The 24,503-nt window shown below is 36.7% G+C and overlaps 1 protein-coding gene across 1 annotated transcript; it reads right to left on the bottom strand.

The window, feature by feature from the left end:
• LOC121426162 (nuclease EXOG, mitochondrial-like) lies at window positions 1–24,096 on the bottom strand. Its single transcript, XM_041622352.1, has 5 exons — window positions 23,861–24,096; window positions 12,443–12,601; window positions 10,327–10,466; window positions 7,795–7,986; window positions 1–1,219 (listed from the first exon to the last, which is right to left on the bottom strand). Exons 1-5 carry the CDS (start codon window positions 23,991–23,993, stop codon window positions 752–754), a joined length of 1,092 nt encoding a protein of 363 aa, XP_041478286.1. The 5' UTR covers window positions 23,994–24,096; the 3' UTR covers window positions 1–751.
• Window positions 24,097–24,503: the final 407 nt, after the last annotated feature.

The raw sequence follows: 24,503 nt of genomic DNA, 5'->3' as shown, positions 1-24,503 counted from the left end.
GTAAATGAAACTGCCACTATAAAAGAGTGTTGCAAGAAATATTTGCCATCAATTGCAATTTTGTTGTTGTTGTAATTTTCCAATTGATAGATCCACTTTAGCATTCAGCTGTAAGTATTTAGCAAAACGATTTACAATTAAAGAGACAGGTGGCAAGGGACACAACTTGCTGCAGGAAGAACATTAGCAATCAATTGCAAATAGCAATTTACTGCAAGATATAAGATTGATTTGGGGATATCAAATAGATTTGCTTTCGATTGCAAGTTTTATGCAATGTATACCTAAGTGAAATTGAAAAGCTTTTATCTCCCTATTATCTCTCAATAATTAGTTTTGCTCTTTTCAGTCATGCAGGAATGTTGTTTTAAAAAACATGAAATGCATTCAGTTTTGACATTCTTGGACTGACAAATTCACGAGGTGACAAACATGTAGATTCAGTGTTTATGTCATAATTTTCCTATATAGAATAAATATATAAAAAGATTTCACCTGATTGAATATAAAATGTAATGTATCAAAACTTAAGTTAGAAACATGTGATCATGTGAGAATTGCACGTTACTAAATATGCCACTAAAATTCTGCTACTGGTGGGCTTAACCCTCTAATAGAAGCCTACATGTATGTCAAAATTCAATTCAAGGGTAAAGTAAGGAGTACAGCTGTACAGCTCCATCTCAGTCTAAAAATGTCCTTCTTTGGCAAGTTGTTCAAGAATCATTGACACTTTAACAAAGAGAGATCATCAGCTAGTCCCGTTTGCTTTCGCTTGCTGGTGTCCCCATTCCTTCTCCATCAAGACCTGTCTCTTCTGAGTGTAAAGGTTCCTCAAGTTATCATCGGGCACGATCCTGCGGCTCTCGAGTTCCTTCCAAGATGTGTCCAGCCTGTTCACCGTCGTTGCCTCGTTGATTCTTTTCGTGATGAAGAAGAGATCCAGCTCCTTCTTGCTCTTCAGCTCACAAGTATCCAGGGAGCAGAGATCCACCATGGAGCTCCTGGTCAGGTTGGGTAGAAAAGATGTCCCTGCGGATTTCTCCAAGACATCCAGGCTGACCTTGTATTCCTTGAGGGTGTGTTTGGTCGAGTCGATTGGAGCGTTGGGAACCACGAAGGCACCGACACCCACAGTTTCTGCTGAGCTCTCATTTGACTCCACAGCAATGACCTTAAAGAGATGCGTCGGCACTGCAACTAAGTTCTTTCCGATTACCTGAAAGATAAAAAGAATTGACTGCCTTTTATGAACAGCATTTCTATCCATGGTCAAATTATTATTGGTGATGAAACATAAAGTTATAGAGACACATATTTGAACAAATTCAATCACTGTAACATTTACGTACACATGGTATTAGTACTAGGTGCTTCAATTGTAAACAATATGCCAGGTAAATTGTTTCAAATTCTATGTACACAAAGGTGAATTTATAAATTGTTTGCTCAAATAGAATAACCAGCATATTAGAGTTTCAACTATAAGTATTACTAATGACTTTTACATGAAGATCTTATCATGCCAGGAAAAATTCATGTTGCAAAACACTACTCACTCATTTCTCGCTACTTTCTCATTCTGTTTGTTCTTTTTCTTTTTTATTCAAACGTTTGCATATGTAGGTGGGCAACACACTCCGGTCACCTCCTCTGTCTTCTCAAAAGATAAAGAGCCCTGACCCCCCCCCCCTTCCTGGCCCTAACCGCATTTTTTCTGAACCAAATGAGAGCATTTCAAATTGAATTGGTCTATTTATATTTACTGTACACTTCACTTTTGAAAGGAATGAGCAAACTTGGAGAAAAAAATTAGATAAAACCAGCACTGTCCAGGAGATAGTGCCAGATTTGGGTCAGATGCATGGGCCTACTGGTGGTCATAAAAAAAATGTACATTCTGATGAAGTCAGTCGCTGAGAAACGTAAGACTTCTAAAGTTTTGAATAGTCTACATGTAAGTAATGAATTAGTTAATGCACCCAGTGTCCACAGCTTCAAGAATGGACTGGATAAGTTTTGGAACCAGTGAAGTTCAAGTTTGACGCTGACCCGCCGGGACATGATCCGGCCAACCTAAAGACGAGAAGATTTCGGAGCTGAATCACAGTCTTAAGACTGCGTTCAGAAGAATCCATGATAAAGAACGACTCAATACATTATCAACAGGGAACGTGAAATGGTACATGTATGTTGGACTGCAACGCTTAAAAAGAACATTGACTGAATAAGTATATCCTCCCTTTTCTTATGAAGTCAACCCTCTGTTTGTAATCCCTCAAATTTGAAATCCTTGATCCCCCTGTGCTCAATGGTGTAGATAATCTTCATAATTAATTTAAAGAAATAATTCAAATCAAAATGTTAATTTTAGCATATTAAACACAGGCAGCAGGCGATTTCGCACTCATGACAGCCCCTGAACTTCCCCCAAAACGCACTCTTTCTAAGGTTGTCCCAAGATCTGTCACAGTGGAAAGATTATTTAGAAAATCAATGTTCCAACTATGGCAGAATAATGATATTTTCTTTTACTGCCTAATTGCTTGTTACCCCTAAAAAGTAGCACTTAAAATGAAAGAAATAGCCCCCAAAATTCTGCAATTCCCCCAATATGGGAAAAAAGCCACTTGAAAATAAAAATTATTTCCCACCGTGGTTAATATCACAAATTAAGGAGTCACACAAACATTGGCAAGTCTAATAGGCCAATTTCATAATAACAAAATTGCAATAACAGTTTCAAGCTATTGAAATCATTCAATTTGATTTGCTGATAGTAAAAACTTGTTATAGAAATTATGCATTTGTTTTAATAAGTATTTGTGAAAGGGATACAGACTTTGTAAAATTTTGTTTGGTGATTCATTATTAAAGCTGTACTGATCACTGGTGACCCATTTTTGTGCTATAAGTATAACTTTTTATTTCCATTAACTCAAGTTGAAATCTGATCATTGTACAACTGCTTTCATATGTACAGGGTGTATATTTTCATTTTTTAAAATTTGAATAAAAAAATGTAATATTTAAAAAAGAAAATAAAAAAGGGTCGGGCTACAAAAAATAAACTCCCAACTCATTATGACCATCAGCATTCATTATAAAGTAAGCATAATTCAAAAAGAGGTTCATGGAATGGCCTGCTATAGTGACCGGAATACAGTGTGAGCATTAATGTGGATATATTTTCAAAGTGATGCTTAAACAACATCCAATCCATGATGCAAGAATCATACATGCACAAAAATTCACACATTGTAACAAAAAAAGGAAAGATGAAGCCTACATGTGCTGTAATCTATTGGAAAATGATAGCTGAAGGGCTTTATCATTAAGTTTGAATGTTCCCATGGGCATCTCATGTTCCATAGAAACCAAGCAATGAAGCACAAACCACTCTGAATATTTGATTCCTTTATAAATGTACAATTCTATAAACTCACTTTGATAACTTTATGACAAATTCAAGGTTTACTTCAGAATTGGTTTGCCTTTCTTTGTGTTGGCCTTCTCGAACCACTGAACCTGTCATTGCTTTGGGCAATTGATTATTATTAATGCTGAAAAGTCAATTGTTATTGACGCTATTTGCGAAGTTATTCATTATGCCTTTGTATAATTATTTATTCATCTGGATGCTCTAGTACTTTGGATTGTATGTAGGTAAACAAAATCCTCATAATATGTAGATCTAATGGTGTGGAATATTTTAGCACACATATAATATTGAAAATTTGAAGAAAAAAGTCAGTGTTACTTTTAATTTTGTAGCTCTATTTACATACATTTCTGATGGCAGGTTTCAGTTCTGTTCAATAGTTGCAAAAGACTACCTTCCTTGTTTTGTGGGACTACCTTCCTTGTTTTGTGGCATCTCACTCCCTATTCCTCTCTCTTTTTCATCAGTCTGTCTGTCTGTCTGTCTCTGTCTGTCTCTCCATATGATATGTATCTATATCTTTCACTTTGTCTCTCTTGGACACGTACTCTTGGTCTCTTCCTCACACCCTCTCTCTCTCTATCTGTATCTCTATCCCCTCCCCCACCCCCCTCTCTCTCTCTCTCATTGTGGTTTCACACACATTTCAAGGAAAATACCTGGCATTTTCACTTTCGCAAGCTACAGTATCCACAAAAGAGAATATAGAGTATTTTCTGAACAACATGTCAGATGAACTGCAGCTATTTGGATCTACAAATGTACATTACAAATTGGTGATAAGAGGGACAATCAATCTACAAAAATATCAGAATGTAAAAATTCACTCCTTCATGCTCAACTGGTATTAAAAATACATGTAGACAACAACAACACTACAATATTCGAAAATCCCAGAGAAACAACCTTTATTGAATGTCATATTTTCTCACCTGACTTCACAATTACATCGAAAAATATGGCAGAACTTGAACACTTTATATGTTCAATTTCTGTTGGGGTTCACCAGAACTTTTGAGCACCACTGTTCATGTACAATGAAAACATAAGGTTAAATTGAAAACTGCACTGTACTCACAGCCTTATGTTTTCATTGTCACAGGTATCATGCTCAGTGTACTTATTTCACTCTTCCAGAGTGAATCTTAAAGCTTATTTTAATATTCTTTGCCTGATGGTATGTCGCCCAAACAAACAATGAAGAAGCTACATGTAGCTAGGGGTGTGTGCAACGCACTTTTCAAAGCTGATATGATAAACAGGTGCGTGACCAATGCCTGAGCATGCGAATTGAACTTTTTCATATACTGTATGCAAACTGGGGTCTTTGGAGTGGGCTAAGAAGCATATGAGCGGCATGTATACAAGTACATCTATCTACATGTAGAGAAATGATATTGAGGTTTGAAAAAAAATGGGGGTCGTCAAAGTGGCACGTCTCTACGACTCCCCATACCATACTATACACCATGTACGTTTGTGCAAATGTCCAGTCAATAAAACATGATCGGAAGCAACAGTGCTCATGCTGTTTATGTAGGCCGAGTTGAATGATCTCCAGAGGTGTTGGTTACACATAAACATGTAATTGTTTGTATGAAAACACAAGCACAGTATGTGTACACAGAAAACACGACCTTCCCCTTTGTAATAATTCCCCCACTCTTGTGGAAAAATGCCATTCCTGTTAAATCTTGCCACTCTCCACCCAGGCGTTAAACGAGTATGTGCAGTACATGTATGTACTTTGTATGATGGGTACATCAAAGTAGTTTTTTGCTCTTTTTTTTTTATAGCAATATGAGCGAGTCAATCGTCTTGGGGGGTATTGCCATCTATTGCAAATTTACAAGTGATAAATCAATCTTTACTATTAAAAGCGAATCAATTTATTTCTGTTGACACAAGAAGCAAGACTTTTGAGTGAGTTTGGTCCTAAAACTGACTCGCAATTGATTGCAAGTTTGTTGCAACACCCAGTAAGCCTGGAATATGGACCAAGGGGGTGGAATGGGAGCCAGTGTCAGAACATACAGGGTCAAAGATAAATTGGCATTGCACTTTAAAGGTAAATGACAGTACATGTACATGTAGTTGCAGTAAAACACTTATTTCATGATAAAGTATGTAAAACCAAGGTTTGATAAGTATTTATATCATCGTCGATCTAGATCTCGTACAGTTACATAGACTGAACTTTGTGAAATCATAAAATCTAGGATGAAAAACAATCACACTGAAGGTCGCCAAAACAGATACGCACACGGGTTGCAGTGTATATTATATTGCTGGAATAAAGAAGTGGCTTAATCCGCACTTATTTCTCAGCAATTACACAATTTCTTCAAGAATCCTTCGGCACATATTTTTTCATTCATTTAAACAGACATTTGGGTGGTCATTATATTGGATTCTGTAAAAAGTAATTTTGAGATTGTTACCACAACTGGCATTAACCTTAACAAGTGGAATGCCTCCGGCCGTCTCACCTGCATCACGCGGTTCAATATAGCAGCAGTGCTGACTTTGAAAACTACTCTAACTCGCACAAGATGTTCAGTGATACATGGTTACTCTTATGTCCACTTTTTATGGACTAGACCAATAAACTTACAGAGATATGATGGTTATTCAACAAAAAACCCCAACATGGCCAAAGTTCATTGACCTTACATGACCTTTGACCTTGATCATGTGACCTGAAACTCGCACAGGATGTTCAGTGATACTTGATTACTCTTATGTCCAAGTTTCATGAATCAGATCCATAAACTTTCAAAGTTATGATGGTAATTCAACAGATACCCCCAATTCGGCCAAAGTTCATTGACCCTAAATGACCTTTGACCTTAATCATGAGACCTGAAACTTGCACAAAATGTTCAGTGATGCTTGATTACTATTATGTCCAAGTTTCATGAATCAGATCCATAAACATTCAAAGTTATGATGGGAATTCAACAGATACCCCAATTCGGCCAAAGTTCATTGACCCTAAATGACCTTTGACCTTGGTCATGTGACGTGAAACTCATGCAGGATGTTCAGTGATACTTGATTAACCTTATGTCCAAGTTTCATGAACTAGGTCCATATATTTTCTAAGTTATGATGACATTTCAAAAACTTAACATCAGGTTAAGATTTTGATGTTGATTCCTCCAACATGGTCTAAGTTCATTGACCCTAAATGACCTTTGACCTTGGTCATGTGACATGAAACGCTAATAGGATGTTCAGTAATACTTGATTAACCTTATGGCCAAGTTTCATGAACTAGGTTTGTATACTTTCTAAGTTATGATGTCATTTCAAAAACTTAACCTCGGGTTAAGATTTGATGTTGACGCCGCCGCCGCCGCCACTGTCGTCGCTACCGCCGTCGGAACAGCGGCGCCTATAGTGTCACTCTGCTATGCAGGTGAGACAATAAAAATCTTCTGTTCTGATATGAAATTAGTGCTGAGAATGAAAGCAGAATACAATTCATAAATCCGTATTCTGAAGTTGGGTTTGATTAAAACTCTGGTTTAAAGTAGTGGTTTAAACTACGGATAGCCAATTATAGTGCATAAATCTCTAACTGTAGAATTTCAATGTTTCAGCTATTTTTCTCTCAAATCATTCTTATTAAACTGTTTTGGAAGGAATTTACAAGTTTAGAGAACAGTAAATGTAACAAACATAAAATGTAACTTTTGACATTTTGGGCTTTCCATAAACCTAACTTCAGGGTACTGGGCATAGAGTCATGAACTCTGCATCCCAATGCATAAAAACTCATTAAGGTACTTGTCCATGGTATTAAACGTAAAATGGAAATTTTGATTTTGATTGACAACTGAGTACTGTTCTGAATTCTGATCCATAGTAAAAGTCTGGTCATGCCAAACTTAGGGGTGCTTTACTTTCTATGTGATTTGTGACTAATATAAAGTTTAATTGATTTTAATGTTTGCTGTTTGTTATCGAGTCTCACTAAAGGTAGATCATGGTAGTGTCAAGCTGCAGTAGTATTTCACCATTTGCCTTTCCCTATCAACTCTGTTAACTGGCAATATTCTGTCACAAGCTGGCAGCATGCAACTCTGCAATAAGGAGCATATTGGTGGCACTAAAAATGAAACATAATATCAAAATAAAATGATATTCTGTTTGTTATTGACATAAAAGTTTACTTTAATTTGTCAAAGAAATAATTTTCATGATTCTTTCATGTTTGCCACTATGGAATAACTTTGAAATTTAAAATGTTGTACATAAGATGGAAAAAAAAGCAGGAAAAGGCTTACTTCTGCAACGGTCAATAAGATGGGAAACATACCAGGGAAAATATCTGCAAAATCACTCACCTCATATTTGACATACTGCTTGTCACCCTCGTTGACATTAGGCATCATCAAAGGGCCAGAAATCACCCTAACTTCACTGAATTTAGCCGTTAGGTCACGACAGTAGATCTCCATCAGGTTCCAGAAGTTCATGTTGTTGTCAATATCTTGAGGAACAATATTTGTCAGGTAAAAGGTTTCATCCATGGCTTCCTATTGATAAACAAAACAAAGAACAAAATTCAAAGGATACTTACAGGTTTTGAAAAATGAATAAAAGAAATGATAAAATATCTTAAGTTCTTAACAGCTACAAGTATCTTTGAAATATTTAATAAAAAATAAACAGTTCATTCAAATTCCAATGGTAATTTTTTCCTCACACAAACAAGTTGATGAAGTAGGGATGTTTGTTTCCTATAAAACATTCACTACATTGAAGTGACAACCTCCATTGAATACATGTATTTCTCAAATTCGTATTACATCTGGTACTATGAATATCCATCCCCTCAAAAAAAAATCATTCATTCATTTGATGAAAGGTTAAAGGAATTTTGAAGAGAAATAGAATATGATGTCAACAGGCAAACATGTACTTCAAAATTTGAATATTTGCAAAATAACCAGAAGCTACATGTAAATCTATAGCCAACTATCCCTTTAAATTTATACAAACAAGTGGAGCGCCTCTGGCAGTCTCACCTGCATTATGCAATTCCATATACAGCAGCAGTGCTGACTTTGAAAACTCCTACTAAATAATTATTCATAAAAAACACCATTCATATCATGATACAATACTACGTTCGTTGACCCTAAATGACATTTGACCTTGATCATGTGACCTAAGAATTGTCAGTGATACTTGATTACACCTATGTCCACATTTCATAAACTATATCCATGAACTTTGAAAGGTATGACAGCAATTTAATACCTCCAACATGGCCAAAGTTCATTGACCTTCAATGATCTTTGACTTTGGTCATATGACCTGAAACTTGCACAAGATATTCAGTGATACTTGATTACTTTGTTGTATGTCCAAGTTTTATGAACTACATTAGATCCAAAGTTTCGTGAACTGGGTCTATATACTTTTAAAGTTACGATGACATTTTGAAAATCTTAACCTAAGGTGAATATTTGATGTTGATGCCGCCGGAAAAGCATACATATACTTGTACACTGTGAGCTTCACAATTGCAGTTTTGGTCTAGAATTGTATAGTGGATGTACATGTAAATCTTTCAGAATGTGTCAAAACTGAAACCTATCATTAATAAAGAGTTTTCAACTTAATAGCACGATATCTTTAATGTCAATTCTTTAGCATCAACTATCATGTACAGTACATGTAGAAGGAAGGCCTTATATACATGTAATGCATTATATTCAATATGGTAAACCTCAACCCTTCAATATACAGTACGTAAAATTTATCTTAGTTTACCAATTGAATAATGTGATCTAATTGTAAATGATAAAGTGGGGTTTAATGTATACATTTGCGTCTGGTTCAAGCAAATTTAAGTTTCTCATAATCCAACAACTCAGCCATTGGGGAAATATTAGTTGTAGATTTCTTTAAATATCTCTTCAATATGTCTGGAAAAACATCTGGTTACAAATATATGTACAAGGTACTACCCTTAATAACAGAACTTTATCCAATTTGTGAACGGTGATTTATGATCTTCTTTATGATACAATGTAGATGGGGTCCAACGTTCAGACACCTTTGCATCTGGGTTGAGCAAAAGGTTTCCAAGTAGGTGCTATAAAATAAATCCAGTAGTCAAGAGTACCTTGCGCCTCATAATATTTTCATGCATAATCCCCCCTCCCCCGCGATTGCATATAGGATACAATGTTATGCCGATAAGTTTTGTCACTGCCCTAGTGGATGCTTTATAAACCTGTTACAAGTGATTTTATAAATGACTGGTGACTATTTCTTTAATAGGAACAGAATCAACACCAATGAAAATCTGGTGAATACCATTTACCACAAGAAAGGCTCACCAGTCGTTCATAAAACCCTGGTAGCTTACAAACAAAGAGCTTATAAAAACACCCACCAGAAAATTTGATTGAAGGAATGTACTGTACATGTAATCTGATTCCGGTTAAAACTGGTTTCACCCGACTAAACTTGTTATCAGCTGCTGGAGCAATATGACCCTTGATCAGTCACTACTTTTACCCAATCAATGCAATTTGATTGGGTTATATATCCAGTTCAAACTGGTTTTTACCTGACTATAAAACTTGTTATCAGCTGCTGGACCCAAGTGACTCCTTGATCAGCCACTTCCTTACCCAATCAATGCAAATTGATTTGGCTATATCCGGTTAAATCTGGTTCTTACCTGACTAAACTTGTTAACAGCTGCTGGATTCGGTTAAAAATTATTTGGTTAAAACTAGTTCTTACTTGACTAAACTTTTCATCAGGTGCTGCTGGATCCATGTGACCCATTGATCAGCCACTTAATACCTAATCAACACAATTTAATTTGCTTATATCCAGTTCAAACTGGATCTTACCTGACTAAACTTGTTATCAGCTGCTGGAGCCATGTGACCCCTTGACCATCCACTTCCCTTGTAGTCACTGTTCATAGAGGAATATGTGGCATTAAGGTTTGGGTCCATCTTGAAGTTTGCTTTCTTCCTGTTTGCTGTACCTGTGAGAACAGAGATGCCAAGTTCAAAGACCAGCTATGTGTGAGATTTTCTGTGAATCTGAGTGAGATCACAGACATTGTGTACAATGTATATGGGGATAGGCTGTGATAGTTGCGTGAGACAGAGATTTGAGGGATGAACAAGAGTCCAAAATGCTTGAGTCTCACGCATAATGCGTGAGACTTGGTAGCTCTGTGAGAATCAAAGCAAATCAAATATATCAGGATGAAATAAACTAATTGTTTCTCCCCCAAATCAAGTTAATACAATTTCCATTAAGGAGTTAAATAAAAGCAATCATATGATTTCTTTTCTGTGTTATTTTTAGCTTCTTTCCCAACAGTTTGCCCCCTTTTCTTTTTATTTTGTTTTCCAAGCGTTTTAGAAGCTCTTACCCAGTGCAGAAGAAAAAAATGCACATATCAGTACATTATCATTATTTTGCAATTTCAATGTTGATATTTTTTTTCATATGACACAATGCAACCTTGAATCACTTCGATCAATGGCACTTTGCCAGCCAAACTTTTTGAATGGGAAAAAATGGCAATACTAAATTAAAATCTTCCTTTAAACTTTCCTTTTCTTGTATAGGTAGATGCTATGGTGTAGACAACAAAGATATTACAAGTTTAATTTAAACTTTGGTCTGAAGCTGTCTATGGATTTGCCAACAGTGTACAGGTTTGAATAATGAGCATCATTCACAACTGTCTGGGAATAATATTAGTTTTCTTTGCCATTGTAGCACGATGAATAAGCATAGCGTAAATAAGAAACATTAAATATACATGTATGACTATTTCGTCTTCTAATCATTTTATCACAGAGTTATAGCATGACATAAGTTAAAGGGGAAGTTCAACCTGACATTTGGTTTTATAAATGCAGAATGAAATAGAGATGAATATTGGGGGGGGGGGGGGAAGGTTGATGAAAATTCCTCAAAGAGTAACACAGTTATGAATATTCAAATCTTTTTCCTTTGTGTGATGTCACAGACAAGCAGCCCCTTTGCTGGCAAAGTGCCATTCCAACAAATGTAATTTTCTGAAGAAAATTGAATGTGATTTCATTTGTGGGGTAGATACTGTGTATCATCAGACACATCACTTTGTGTCAAGATCCATAAGAAGCACTTGCCCTGTCGGGCAAGTAAATTTTTAGATAGTTGGAATATTGCCCAAAAATCTATTTCGATTGCCCGAAAAAATCTTTGAAAACAAAGTTTTACCTGTTCAAAAGAAAATATTGCAATTTTATTAACCATTGACCCTTTTTCTCTCTCTCTTTTGATATGAAATGATGTACCTTGTTCTTGCATTTCTTTTTACAAAGTTTATCTTGCCTGCCATGAACAAATTTAGGGTCGATATATCATATCAACCCTAATTTTTGTAATGCTACTGTGAGGATTTTGCTTGCCAAATTCAGGAAATTAGTTTTGGTCTGTACTTCAAAACACTTGCCCGGCTTTAACATTTACTTGCCCGACTTTAACTTTTACTTTTACTTGCCCTGGGCAATCGGGCAAGTGCTTATGTAGCACCCTGTATAAAAAAAAGAAGAAATTTATGGAATTCATGGGGGAGCTATAGGACATCACAAATCAATGACTGCAACATTTCATAAAGCTCTTCTTCTTGATGGGTTTTCATTAAACCTTCATAAATAATTTCCTCCAATTTTTTTCTGTTTCTTTTTTTTTCAAAACAACTTATAGCCAGGGTAGACTTCCCCTATAAACCAGAATTCAGAGTACAGGCTTCAAGCTAGTCTGCAGGCACAGGCCCTTATTGAAACTTTTATCAACAAGAGGGTCTTCACAAAAGACTAGTACATATATAATAAAACATGTGGTTTCAATGTCAGCGAGAGGGCCTTTAGTACACAACATGTACGCTGCATATTCAGACCAATTTAATTCGAGCGAAGGGTTTGCACAGGAGACTAGCCTTGAGCTTTGAATGATTACCTTGGAGGTCTCCTTTGGTGATATGCTCTGCTACCCAATGTGGTGTACGTCTATCTTGATCATAGCTCAATGCATGGTTGATATAAACCCTGGTTTGAGCGCCTCTGTCTGGTGTACCATACTTCAAGATATCGGATCCCTTCAGACTCTTGTCTCTTACTGTTAAAAAACAATATTTGGGAAGGGGTGAAAAAAGAACAAGACTTGAAAGTCAAATTGGTTATTATATTGACACCATCCTAAACCGTCTCTTAAAACAATCATAAAAACTTTTAACAGACTGTAATACCTTGGTCACATTTGCTCTATGACGAGTCAAAAACAGCCGTTTTATTTCAACCACCTATATGTAGTTGGTAAAAAAAATGTTAAAACGGCTGTTTTCAACTCGCCGTATGGCCGCCGTAGAGCAAATGTGACCAAGGTATAAGTCACATACTGTATACATGTACCTGCCACCTCTGGGAAAAAAATATCAACAAATTAGAAATAAATTTTAAGGAAAAGGAAAACATGGGGTACAATGGCTGTATCCTTTACTCTGAAATAGGAATATTCCTACAATGTATTTACTATTCAGGTTTCCCTGGATCTGTTAATGCAAAGAAGAGAATGAAGACCAAATCCCATAGTTCCATCATTGTAACATAGAAAATGGAAGAGGGAATAGGCTGGTGCTTGTCCATGAAAAACGGGCATTTGGATACCAACGTACAAAGTTCTGAGATGGTTTAAAGCAATACAGAGCAGCATTTGTGGTCAATAAATAGTGATTAACTTTTCATAATGAACAATATCTGTCATCTCGTGTACCGCGACATATTAATCTAAACATAGAACCATCATAGAATAGTAATGTTTTATCGAACAATTTTGATATTAAAATCTTGCCCAGCAGGTCAGTAAGTTAGATCAGATTCAGGGGGAAGAAAATACTGATAACATTTCTAGTTTACATTTTTTTGTTTTGGGTTGTCACAGAGCTACCAAGTCTCACGCATTATGCGTGAGACTCACGCATTTTGGACTCTTGTTCATCCCCTCAAATCTCTGTCTCACGCAACTATCACAGCCTATCCCCATATACATTGTACACAATGTCTGTGATCTCACTCAGATTCAAAGAAAATCTCACACATAACTGGTCTTTGAACTTGGAATCTCTGTTGTCAATTTGCTCTTCCCCAAAATTAGGTGAATTCTTGCCCTCTCCTGTATTTTTCAGGTTTGGAAAATTTCAGCTACAAAACAAAGTGGAACTACTTTCTGCATACATTGTACCATCCATATGTAATCAAGAACCTGGACTTTGCATCTGTAAATAATCTGACAGCCTGGGAATACCCAGAGTAACGGCAAAATCAAAAAGGAACAAATGTTGCCAAAGTGAAATAGTGATATCAGGATACATGCTTATTGCACAATACCATGTACTGGATTGTTCAGGGATTTTTCTTCGGTTTATTAAAATATTTCCTTCCTTCCTGGAAGTTCCCTACGGAGTCTGATAATCTGAACTGAGCATGAATTGTGCAGTGTACTTTCAGTGGAAAACAATACCATGGGAATATAAGGAAAGTTAATCACTTTCACATTATTAAGCTATAGTGGCACTAAAATTATATTGACATGTACATGTATGGTCATAATAAAATATAAAAGTAACAATAATGATAAATCACAGACATCATCAACATCATCAAGGTTGTCTGTATAAAAGAAAAACATAATTTACATACTTTTTCACACGAAAATTCACATTTTTCCAGGTTCACACATCTCTATAAAAGAGAATGGAATCTTTGGAACCAAATAGCTTGGATGAAAGAAAGAAGTTCAATTTTATATCAAAGATCACTGAAAGTTTGAGAGCAATTGGACAAACAATATATGTTATGTGGAGATTAATGATGTTACTATTGGGATTCTCCCTTTAGCAATGCAACCAACACTTGTGTTACACATGCACAACTCTTCCCTTTTACACTGAAATATACCCCAAACGTATACAAACTCTTTGTCCTACTATTAAAGTCCTCTTATACTAGTACCTTTTTTTAATGATTGATGATTGCACTGACTATAATGTAAATTAATCATGAAAATCAAGTGTACGATTAATCGTTACCTTTGTTACCAAACCCGATCTATATAGAATTGTAAACAACTCAATGAGAGAATTTGAGTAAAACGTAGGTGTGACAATAAAAAAACTTGGTCACATGGCCCGTTGGATGATGAAATATTTATAACTTTTGTCCAATTATTATCAAATTTTATTGATGTGAATCATGTTATCTTCTTATCTCTTTCACCTCCTCTTTATTCTCTACCTTCTTTCTTTCATTTCTATTCCCCCATTCTTTCTCTATTTCTCTCATTTTTATTACCTTTGTCTTTATCTTTTCTTTCTACCTCCAATTCTTTCATTCTATTCTTTTTTTTTCTTCTTAATTTCCTTCTTCCATTCATTCTTTATTTTCAATATTTATTTCTCATTTACCTGTATGCCCCTTTCATTTTTCTCTTCTTTTCTGATTTCCTTCCCTTTCTTTCCTTCCTTCCTTCCTTCTTGCTTTCTTTCCCTTCTTTATGTTTTTCATCCTTTCTCTCCCCTTCCCTTCTTAGCTCCACGAAATTGACAGCATTGAACTCTTCAAATCGTCCCTCAAAACTCACTGTTATATTTTAGCAGACGTGTAGTAATGAACTTATTGGAAGATCCTATGATAATGTTATGTGATGATAAGACATATCTCACATATTCAATATTATATCAATACATAATCTATACTTAATCAATACTTCTACAGGAAGTATACCAACTCCAACTTTCATTAGAAAGTATTACTCATTCTTCTTCCAGCTAAACTTCTGACGCACACACATTTATGAGTTTCTTATTCACTACATTTCATGTTCTCCCTAAATGGTCAACTCCCCCAATTCAGAGTAAAGTTATGACGTACAGATTGTTTTGGTCAAGCGTCCAAGGTTGACCAACACCTGTTTGATCGTAAAGAGTCTAGACCAGACCAATATAAAAGGAGTTCACTTCTGAACCCAAATCATATTGTTGGAGATTACTTCAGAGATTGTTAGAGATTACTTCAGAGATTGTTAGATTGGTTGCAGATTACTTTACAGATTGTTCCAGCATACAGACAGCTACAGAAGAGTTTATATTTTATACTGCAGAGTATAGTCACCATCAGACTTACTCATGTTCTTGTATTATTTGTCATCATCATCAACTTAGTTATCATCTTCAATAAATGTATTTATGAACTGTACAGGCTTTGTAGTGACTCCTTCATTTTAAGTCTGGTTGAAAGTTAAAGTGCAATCGATCCAGTCCCCAACACAACATGGTGGAGAAGCCCGTTTTCAGCCAGCAATGAACTTCAACTCCGATTGATAGAACTTTAATATATTGTGAGAGAGAGACACACACATCCGATGAAACTGCTGCAGATTTCTGCAAGCCTGTATATAGAACTCTTGAGAACGATGTACCTTCAATGACACAGCCCCCACAACTTCTACGACAAACATTAAAGACGGATGATCAGACGGAAGGACAGACGGACGCCGAACAGACGGAAGATCAGAAGGATGATCTAGCAACATCAATGTTTCCTTTACCCGACGGACGACAGAATTAACAGATGACCTCGCCTGTTTCTACTGATAATTCCAGCCCCTCTAGAAGCAAGAATAATTTGAATGACTTTTTGGACTCTAGCTTAAAATTGAACTTTAGTTTTTGCATCTTTCAAGCTTCGTGTTTCTTTCATTTGATTTTGGTAAGTGAAACTTAATTTTCTACCTCGATACAAGAGAGAGCGAAAGAGTGTGTTATATAGTCCATGCATCTGATTAATTTAAACTGTATTGTACTTTCCTCCATTCATTTGTAGATTTTCATTTGTACTTTTTGTTAAGACATTAATCACAATATGTCTGTAGATCCAAGACCCACTCCTCCCCTACGACAGACTGACTTTTTACCTAACAGATTTTCGGGTGACAAAATTGACCGCGACCTATGCACAGCTCATTTTTTGACATTTGAAGACTACTTGGATGCCCATGACTTTAACCCTACTGACCCTTCCCAATTCACCGACATTCTTCGGACATTTAAAAGAAGCTTGCAAGGCCAAGCCAGACTTTGGATTGAGGGCCAGACTTTTATTGACTACAAAGGACTGAAGTCTTCCTTTATTGGAAGGTTTAGTGGTACGAAATCGACCTATGCATACGTTAGAGAGTTTAATGACTTATCTATGACGACGGACGAAAGCGCAGAGATGTATTTGCAGCGCGTTAGGCAAGCGGCGGCGCGCATCGGCTATGGGGAGAAACAGGTAAGGGACAAGATTTTATCTTCTCTCACACCTAAATGCCGATCAGCGATAATCATGTCTCTTCCCGAGACAGCAGGCAGCGATGAGATTGCGGCGAAAGCGCAATGTTTTCTCGACCTTAATCATGACTGCAATGCTACTCGGACTGAAGTGAGCTTTTCGACACAGGACGAATTATCCCATCTACGGGATGAAATTCACTCCCTAAAAATCCAATGCGACAAAGACAACAGACGAAACCGACCTCGAAGCCGAGACCGCACATGGCGAAGCGGCAGTCGCAGTCGCGAGCGCAGCACAAGCGCAGGACGCAGCCCCTACCGTAAGGACTACTTCCCCTCCCAACGTTCCCACCAGTTTAATGGTAAACGACGGACCATTTGCGACTACTGTCTCAGACCCGGACATGTATGGCGAGCATGCCGAATAAGACAAAGAGACGTGGAAGACAGACAAAACAGACGTAGGTCCAATAATAACCGACAACAGGATTTTTAGAACGGGAGAATGGAAATAGCGCTCATTTCGCATCCTCCCTGACTTTTGGAAAATCTAGACCGACAATGACTAATGATTCTAAATACTTAGGTACAGACGAAGTAGACTTGAAACTTAATGGACGTAACTTTGTTAAAGGACATTTGCCCAGTGGAAAGAATATATTTATACTTTTTGATAGTGGTGCTTCCAAGACTATAATTTCTGGAAACTATGTTAAATCTTGCAGATATCTTTCCACTCTTCCAACGTCAAAAGTTAAACCTGTTAGATTCAGGATTGGAAATGGACAATTATTACTTGCTAGGTCTGTAGTTAAGTTTCACGTAACTGTACAAGGACATAAATTTGAGATTTCAGCACTGATTGTAGATAACCTAGTAGGTGTTGATTTGATTTTAGGGCAGAATACACTTTCTGATCTAGATGGTACATTAACCTTTCGAGACAATAGGTTTAAGATCAAACCTAAGAAAGTAGCATTGGCTCCAGTGAGCAAAGTAACCATAAACCCAGGAGAGACAAAACATGTCACATTGCAAGGCAAGACGCCTGCTTATGTCAGAAATTCTGAAGTTACCATCAATGCTAATAATTATCTTGGTAAACATTGTCCTAATACAATGATTGTAACACTTCAGAAAGGTAGGACTCAGATCCTAGTGACTAACCGCACTGATAGGCCGATACATCTAACTAAAGGCAGACCAGTTGCCTCCTTAGATTTAGGGAACCTAATTAATACTACTCAACCCCTTCCAGTAGATGACATGTTTGTGACGTTAAAAGACAATAGACAAACATCAAATGATGTTCAATCCCAGAATCTAGATAAGTATCCCCACCTGAATCCCGATGACCCAATAAGTAAAATGACAGAAGAAGAAATAATTAGGCAACAGATTAATTTGAAAGATAGTGTACTTTCTCATGATGAACAAGATAGCATGTATGAATTACTTAAAGAAAATAGGGAAGCATTTTCTTTGTACGGAGAGCTTTCCAGTTGCCCAAATTTCGAAGTAGACATTGAACTTGCTAATGACGATCCATTTTTCATTCGCCCTTACTTTGCTACTGAACAAGACAAGAAAAGAATCGAGCTTGAACTCAATAAACTAGTGAAACTAGGAATACTTGAAGTAGGACACCAGGCTTATACTTCCCCAGTTCTTCTCATATCCAAGAAGGATACAACAGAGAAAAGAGTAGTGACAGATTTTAGGTATCTGAATTCTCGTATTAGACGTATTAATCACCCCTTTCCATTGCTATCTGAGACATTGAAAAGAATAGGAAATGCTAACACCAAGGTAATGAGTGTCATTGATTTGAAATCAGCTTTCCATTGTATCCCACTCTCTAAGAAAGCACAAAAATACACAGGTATTGCATCATACCATGGAGGTAAACACTACTATTACAAGAGACTAGCTCAAGGATTGAATGTATCACCAGGAATATTTCAAGCTAAGATAGATGATATTTTGAGTACAATACCAAATTCTAGGAATTTCTGCATAGCCCATCATGATGATATCATTTTGTTTAGCCCTGACAAGAAAACCCATAAGCGACAATTAGAACTTGTACTTCAAGCACTTACTAAGAACGGACTGAAGGTCAGTCCCAAGAAATGTAAGATTTTCAGAGATGATGTCACATACATGGGACATAGAATAACAATCGACAAGTTTGGTGACCCATGCATCCAACCAATGACAGATAGATGTAAGGCAATTAGGGATTTACCCAAGCCCAAGACCCCTAGACAGGTTAGGAGACTTGTGGGAGCAGTAAATTATGTCTCCAGTTTCTTTCCAAACATTCAGGCCACTTTACGACCACTGCACCAATTGACCAGGAAAAATAGTAAATTTGTATGGACTGATGAACATGAACAAGCATTTGAGAAAATTAAGGAATTGATGACTAACCCACCTGTTCTTCACATGCCACATAAATTTGGTAGATTTTCATTGTATAGTGATACTTCTAGAACAGCAACAGGTTCTTATTTGACTCAAACTGTTCAAGGCAAGGAAAGAATCATTGGATATTATTCCAAAGTCTTACCAAATGCATGCCAGAGATACAGTGTAACTGAATTAGAATTATTTGGACTCTTGATAAATGTCACTGCCTTTAAGTATCTACTCAAAGGTTGTGAATTTGATGCATTTGTTGATCATACATGTAGCTCAATAGTGCAAATCATGAAATCAAAAGAAGAACCTTGCACTAAACGCTTACAGAAGCTAATACTGAAATTGTCAGAGTATTCATTCAAAATTGGTTACAAGAAGGGATCAGATTTAGTTTTGGCGGACTTTCTTTCTCGCGCACCACGCGAAGATGATGTAGAAATTGACAATGTTGTTCCTATGGCATATAGTCTCTTTTCAGAAGAAGACTTACTTGAAAGTGATGATTCACTTAACCCTGTACAACCCGCAGAGCGAACTGTTACTAGGGCTTATGCCAAGAAGATGGGAATTTCAGTCCCAGATTTGTTTCCAAAGAAACTTTCAGATACTAGACAATGTGAACAGACCCCAATAAATCAAAGCAAAACGTCCCAGCAGACCACAAATGGACCATTACCAATTACAAGGGATTTACCTAGATCTCAATCTCAGTATGACATTCCATATGGTCAGACTGAACTGAATAATGACCCACCTGTTCAACCCAGGACTGGTAGACAGAATAACGTTCAAGTTGAACCAAGATTAGTTGATAAGAATAGAGAATCTTCTATTGATGATAATTATAGGGATGTACCAAGTGATTTGTATACACCTCCTAGACCCCTTACTACTAAAGTAAATAATGTAGTTGCCGGACATGTTCCGAAACAACAAGAGGTAGACAAAATCATGGAAGTAATCAAAAGAAAGATCATTAGGGATTATAATTTGCCTATTGATATGAGGAATTTGAAAACTGAACAGGAAACATCACCATTTTATAAGCCAGTCTATGACTATTTGGCTTATGATATATTGCCAAGTGACAAGAAAGCAGCTAGAGCTGTACAAACCAAGTCAGAGCAATACATTTTGTGTGATGGTCTTTTGTTTCGTTTATTCTTTCATGACAATGACAATGATTACACCTTACAACTTGCTATCCCAGAATCTTTGACAGACACGATCATATCACAATATCACGATAATCTTCTTAGTAACCACCAAGGAACTATGCGTACGTACTTGACTATCAGACGTAATTTCTATTTCCCAAATATGTTTGAGAGGATAAGCAATTATGTAAAAGCATGTCTTAGATGTCAACAGTTTCGTGGTAAACCAGACAAAGTTAGACCCTTTCATACTCGAGTTCCAGACTCATACCGCCCATTTGGTAGGATTAGCTTAGACTTCAAATCTATGCCAAATTCAATCACAGGATACAAACATCTGATGGTTGTATGTGATGAGATAACCCGATTTGTAATTTGTGCACCTTTGAAGACTTTAGACGCAGAGACTATCTGTGAAGCTTTGATTCAGAAAGTTATCTGTGTATTTGGACCACCCTCTTGCATTGTAACTGATGCAGCCGCATCATTGACAGGCAAGTTATTGACATTGTTGTGTGATACACTTCAGATAGAGAAGAAAGTAGTTAGCGTAGAGAATCACGGTAGTTTGCATGTTGAAAGACATATCCGTACACTTTCAGAGTTCTTGAAAGTGAACTTGAACCAATTTGGAAATGATTGGGTTAGATATATTTCAACGACATGCTATGCCTATAATTCATTCTCCTCAGCTCAGTTAGGGAATCATAGCCCATACGAGTTAGTGTTCGGACGGGAACCTCCCAACTTGACTAACTTGACTTTCAATCCTATGAAAGGATTATCCCAGACCTATGAAGAATATGTAGATCATCTTAAGAAGAAATTCCAACAAATTTCTAGAACCATGCTTTCATTACAAAGGAAGCAACAAGATAGACAGAACTCAAACATTTCACAGAAGCTAAGCAAGAGCCCAATCTACTCAGTAGGACAATTAGTCTATTTGTACAAACCAAGCTCTTCTTCCCTGACAGCAAACTCCAAGAAGATTGCTGCCGAATGGTGTGGACCTTTGGTAATCCATGAGGTACTAGACAGAACTCATTATATTCTGGCCACACTAAAGGGAGAAATCCTAAGAGATGTGTTCAATTACAATAGGCTTAAACCCTGCTTTGTAAGAGCATCCAATGAAAGGAAAAACATCACTCACATCCAAAAGTTGAAACAAGCACTAGGTGAAAACAACCAAACACAGAATGACAAGGAAAGCTCTGAAAAAGAGACAGTACAATTCATCAATGAAAATGATGAAACTTTGTCGAAGTTTGATTGTGAACAAATCATGTGCTATCAACAAGCAGAACCAATTGATGAGAGTCTATATACTTCATCAATGATAGATAACCAAGGTATAGCTACCCCTCAGAAACTGACACAGGACGAGTTAAGGAAACAAATTGACTTATTGTTAACTGCCCCTACCAGTGATACTATGACTCTTCATAGAGGACGATTTAAGTCAGGACACTTGCAAATTTTGGTTTCATTTGACAAACCACAGGTTGATAACAAACCTAGTAGACAAGTGAATTTTTGGTGGAATATAGATATGTACCCAGATCATGAACAGTTGATTCATAGGATTTTGTTTGATAGAATTGTACCAGTAACAGGCACTCCTAAGAGGATGTTGCAGAATTTGTTTATGTAATTTCATGTGTGAAATTAGATAAAGATTCATATATCATGTCTGATTATTAGAGTTTTTCTCTGTTTAACATACAAATGTATTTAGTATGTATCAAGACATTGATAATTTGGCAGATGTGATAATTTGCTTTTAGATCATTTTATTATGATTGTTTACAAGTTTATAGGTACTTGTTGAAGAACCGTTTTAGATATTTATGACATCGGAGAATTTGTCTTATATGACGTTAACTTATACGAGTAAGGTTTGGATTATACAATATTCTGTGTTTACACTTCTTTCATATGAAGTAAAATTGGTCTAGATTTGCATAGAGTATATCCAATATCTTGGGCGCCCTCGTTTTATTTCCGAAATCATAAATTGTGAGAATTTTATTGATTGGATAGAAGATTATGGATATATCTTCTGATAGAACAGTGAATTTGATATTTTGTGTTTAATGATTGTTGAATTTTGCTATGTCGCCTATAATAATTGTTTTTACAAACTTTTTGATCTTGTTGGATTTAAATGTGTTCTATAGTATGTAAGATTGTTTGTACAGTATAAATATGTGATATAGTTTTTCAGGAATAGTGCATAAGTCTGCACATTATTGGAAACAGTTTTCTTTTATCGATGTATTTTCATACTGCATTGTGTGAGAGTTTGAGAGAAAGAGGAGGTAGAAGATAAATTAAAAAGTTTCACAATATTATTATTTTGTTTTACATGAAATTCAATTGTTTAACTATGTTGGACTTGGACCATTAGTTCAATATATTTTTTTAAACAAATGTGGGAAAGCCACATTTTCTAACAAAAGGGGATGTTATGTGATGATAAGACATATCTCACATATTCAATATTATATCAATACATAATCTATACTTAATCAATACTTCTACAGGAAGTATACCAACTCCAACTTTCATTAGAAAGTATTACTCATTCTTCTTCCAGCTAAACTTCTGACGCACACACATTTATGAGTTTCTTATTCACTACATTTCATGTTCTCCCTAAATGGTCAACTCCCCCAATTCAGAGTAAAGTTATGACGTACAGATTGTTTTGGTCAAGCGTCCAAGGTTGACCAACACCTGTTTGATCGTAAAGAGTCTAGACCAGACCAATATAAAAGGAGTTCACTTCTGAACCCAAATCATATTGTTGGAGATTACTTCAGAGATTGTTAGAGATTACTTCAGAGATTGTTAGATTGGTTGCAGATTACTTTACAGATTGTTCCAGCATACAGACAGCTACAGAAGAGTTTATATTTTATACTGCAGAGTATAGTCACCATCAGACTTACTCATGTTCTTGTATTATTTGTCATCATCATCAACTTAGTTATCATCTTCAATAAATGTATTTATGAACTGTACAGGCTTTGTAGTGACTCCTTCATTTTAAGTCTGGTTGAAAGTTAAAGTGCAATCGATCCAGTCCCCAACACAACAATAAGTCCGAATATGTTTTTCACAGAAATATTATAACGCAAGTGATAAATGATGTTGATCATCAATTTCTATCTTGTTCTTTTGTTATTTGTTTTTTCCCCTCTTTCTTTTCTTCTTTCCTTTAATCTTCCTAGTTCTTTGTTTCTTTTCTGCCTTCTGTCTACCATTCCTTCTTTCTTTCCTTCCTTTCTTCTCTTTCCTTCCTTGACTTTTTCTTCATCATCATGATTCATGATCATGATCATATTCTTATCTTCCTTCCTATTCCTAATCGTACAAAAAGCTCCCTTGTAGTATGTCAAAGTCCCCGATGATATGGCTCATGATAGGACGACCGAATACCGGTACATAGTCTCTTACCCAGCTCTTCAGGGGTCCGAATCGCACGAATGTCCGCTTCAATCTCTTTTCTTGTCGGCTGAACTAACGAGGAATAAAGTGCATAAACAGCGACAGACGTCACAGCTCCAGCTGCAAATCCCCTGCTGAACATGTTGCTGGAAATGATATAGATCTATCTATCTAATTCCCGTAACTTTCTTTTTAAAGTGTCAGCTATTAAAATTGGCTGTAAAACTGTCGCGATACTGTCTGTGTCGAGCAACGAACCACTGCTGCATCCGATATATCCGCACGGCTGCTGATATAGCGATGGCGCTAGCGCGAACTGGCCATGCCGCGCCGGGGATCAGCGGGGGGCGCGGTGGCGCTAGGCGCTGAGCTAGCTAGCGGCGCGGAGCAATAATACACTTGCTGGATGGACTGTCTATGGAAGGCTGAGGGTATCGCACAACTGTTGGCAATTTATTAGCGAAAAACCAAATAAATTTCACCCCCTCCCCCCAAAAAAATGTAAAAACAAACGGGCACTGGAATACTGGCATAGGATCCCACCACCTGATGAATGATGTAAAAAAAGTGTCACGACCCCCTCTCCCCCCAAAAAAAGGGATGCACGAGGGGGGGAGGGGGGATATCAGATGGGCCGCGGCCACGTACAATT

The sequence above is a fragment of the Lytechinus variegatus genome, chromosome 13 (genome assembly GCF_018143015.1).
Source record: "Lytechinus variegatus isolate NC3 chromosome 13, Lvar_3.0, whole genome shotgun sequence".
Taxonomy (NCBI): Eukaryota; Metazoa; Echinodermata; class Echinoidea; order Temnopleuroida; family Toxopneustidae; genus Lytechinus; species Lytechinus variegatus.
This window is presented reverse-complemented; position numbering and strand designations above follow the sequence as displayed.

What these genes read in the sequence shown, in the direction of transcription:
- LOC121426162 (XM_041622352.1), bottom strand. Translation starts at nt 23,993, where the DNA reads ATGTTCAGCAGGGGATTTGCAGCTGGAGCTGTGACGTCTGTCGCTGTT. An exon ending in TCGGACCCCTGAAGAGCTGG is followed by an intron (nt 12,602 to 23,860) that starts GTAAGAGACTAT and finishes GTTTTTTAACAG; the next exon opens with TAAGAGACAAGAGTCTGAAG. An exon ending in AGCAGTATGTCAAATATGAG is followed by an intron (nt 1,220 to 7,794) that starts GTGAGTGATTTT and finishes TTTATCTTTCAG; the next exon opens with GTAATCGGAAAGAACTTAGT.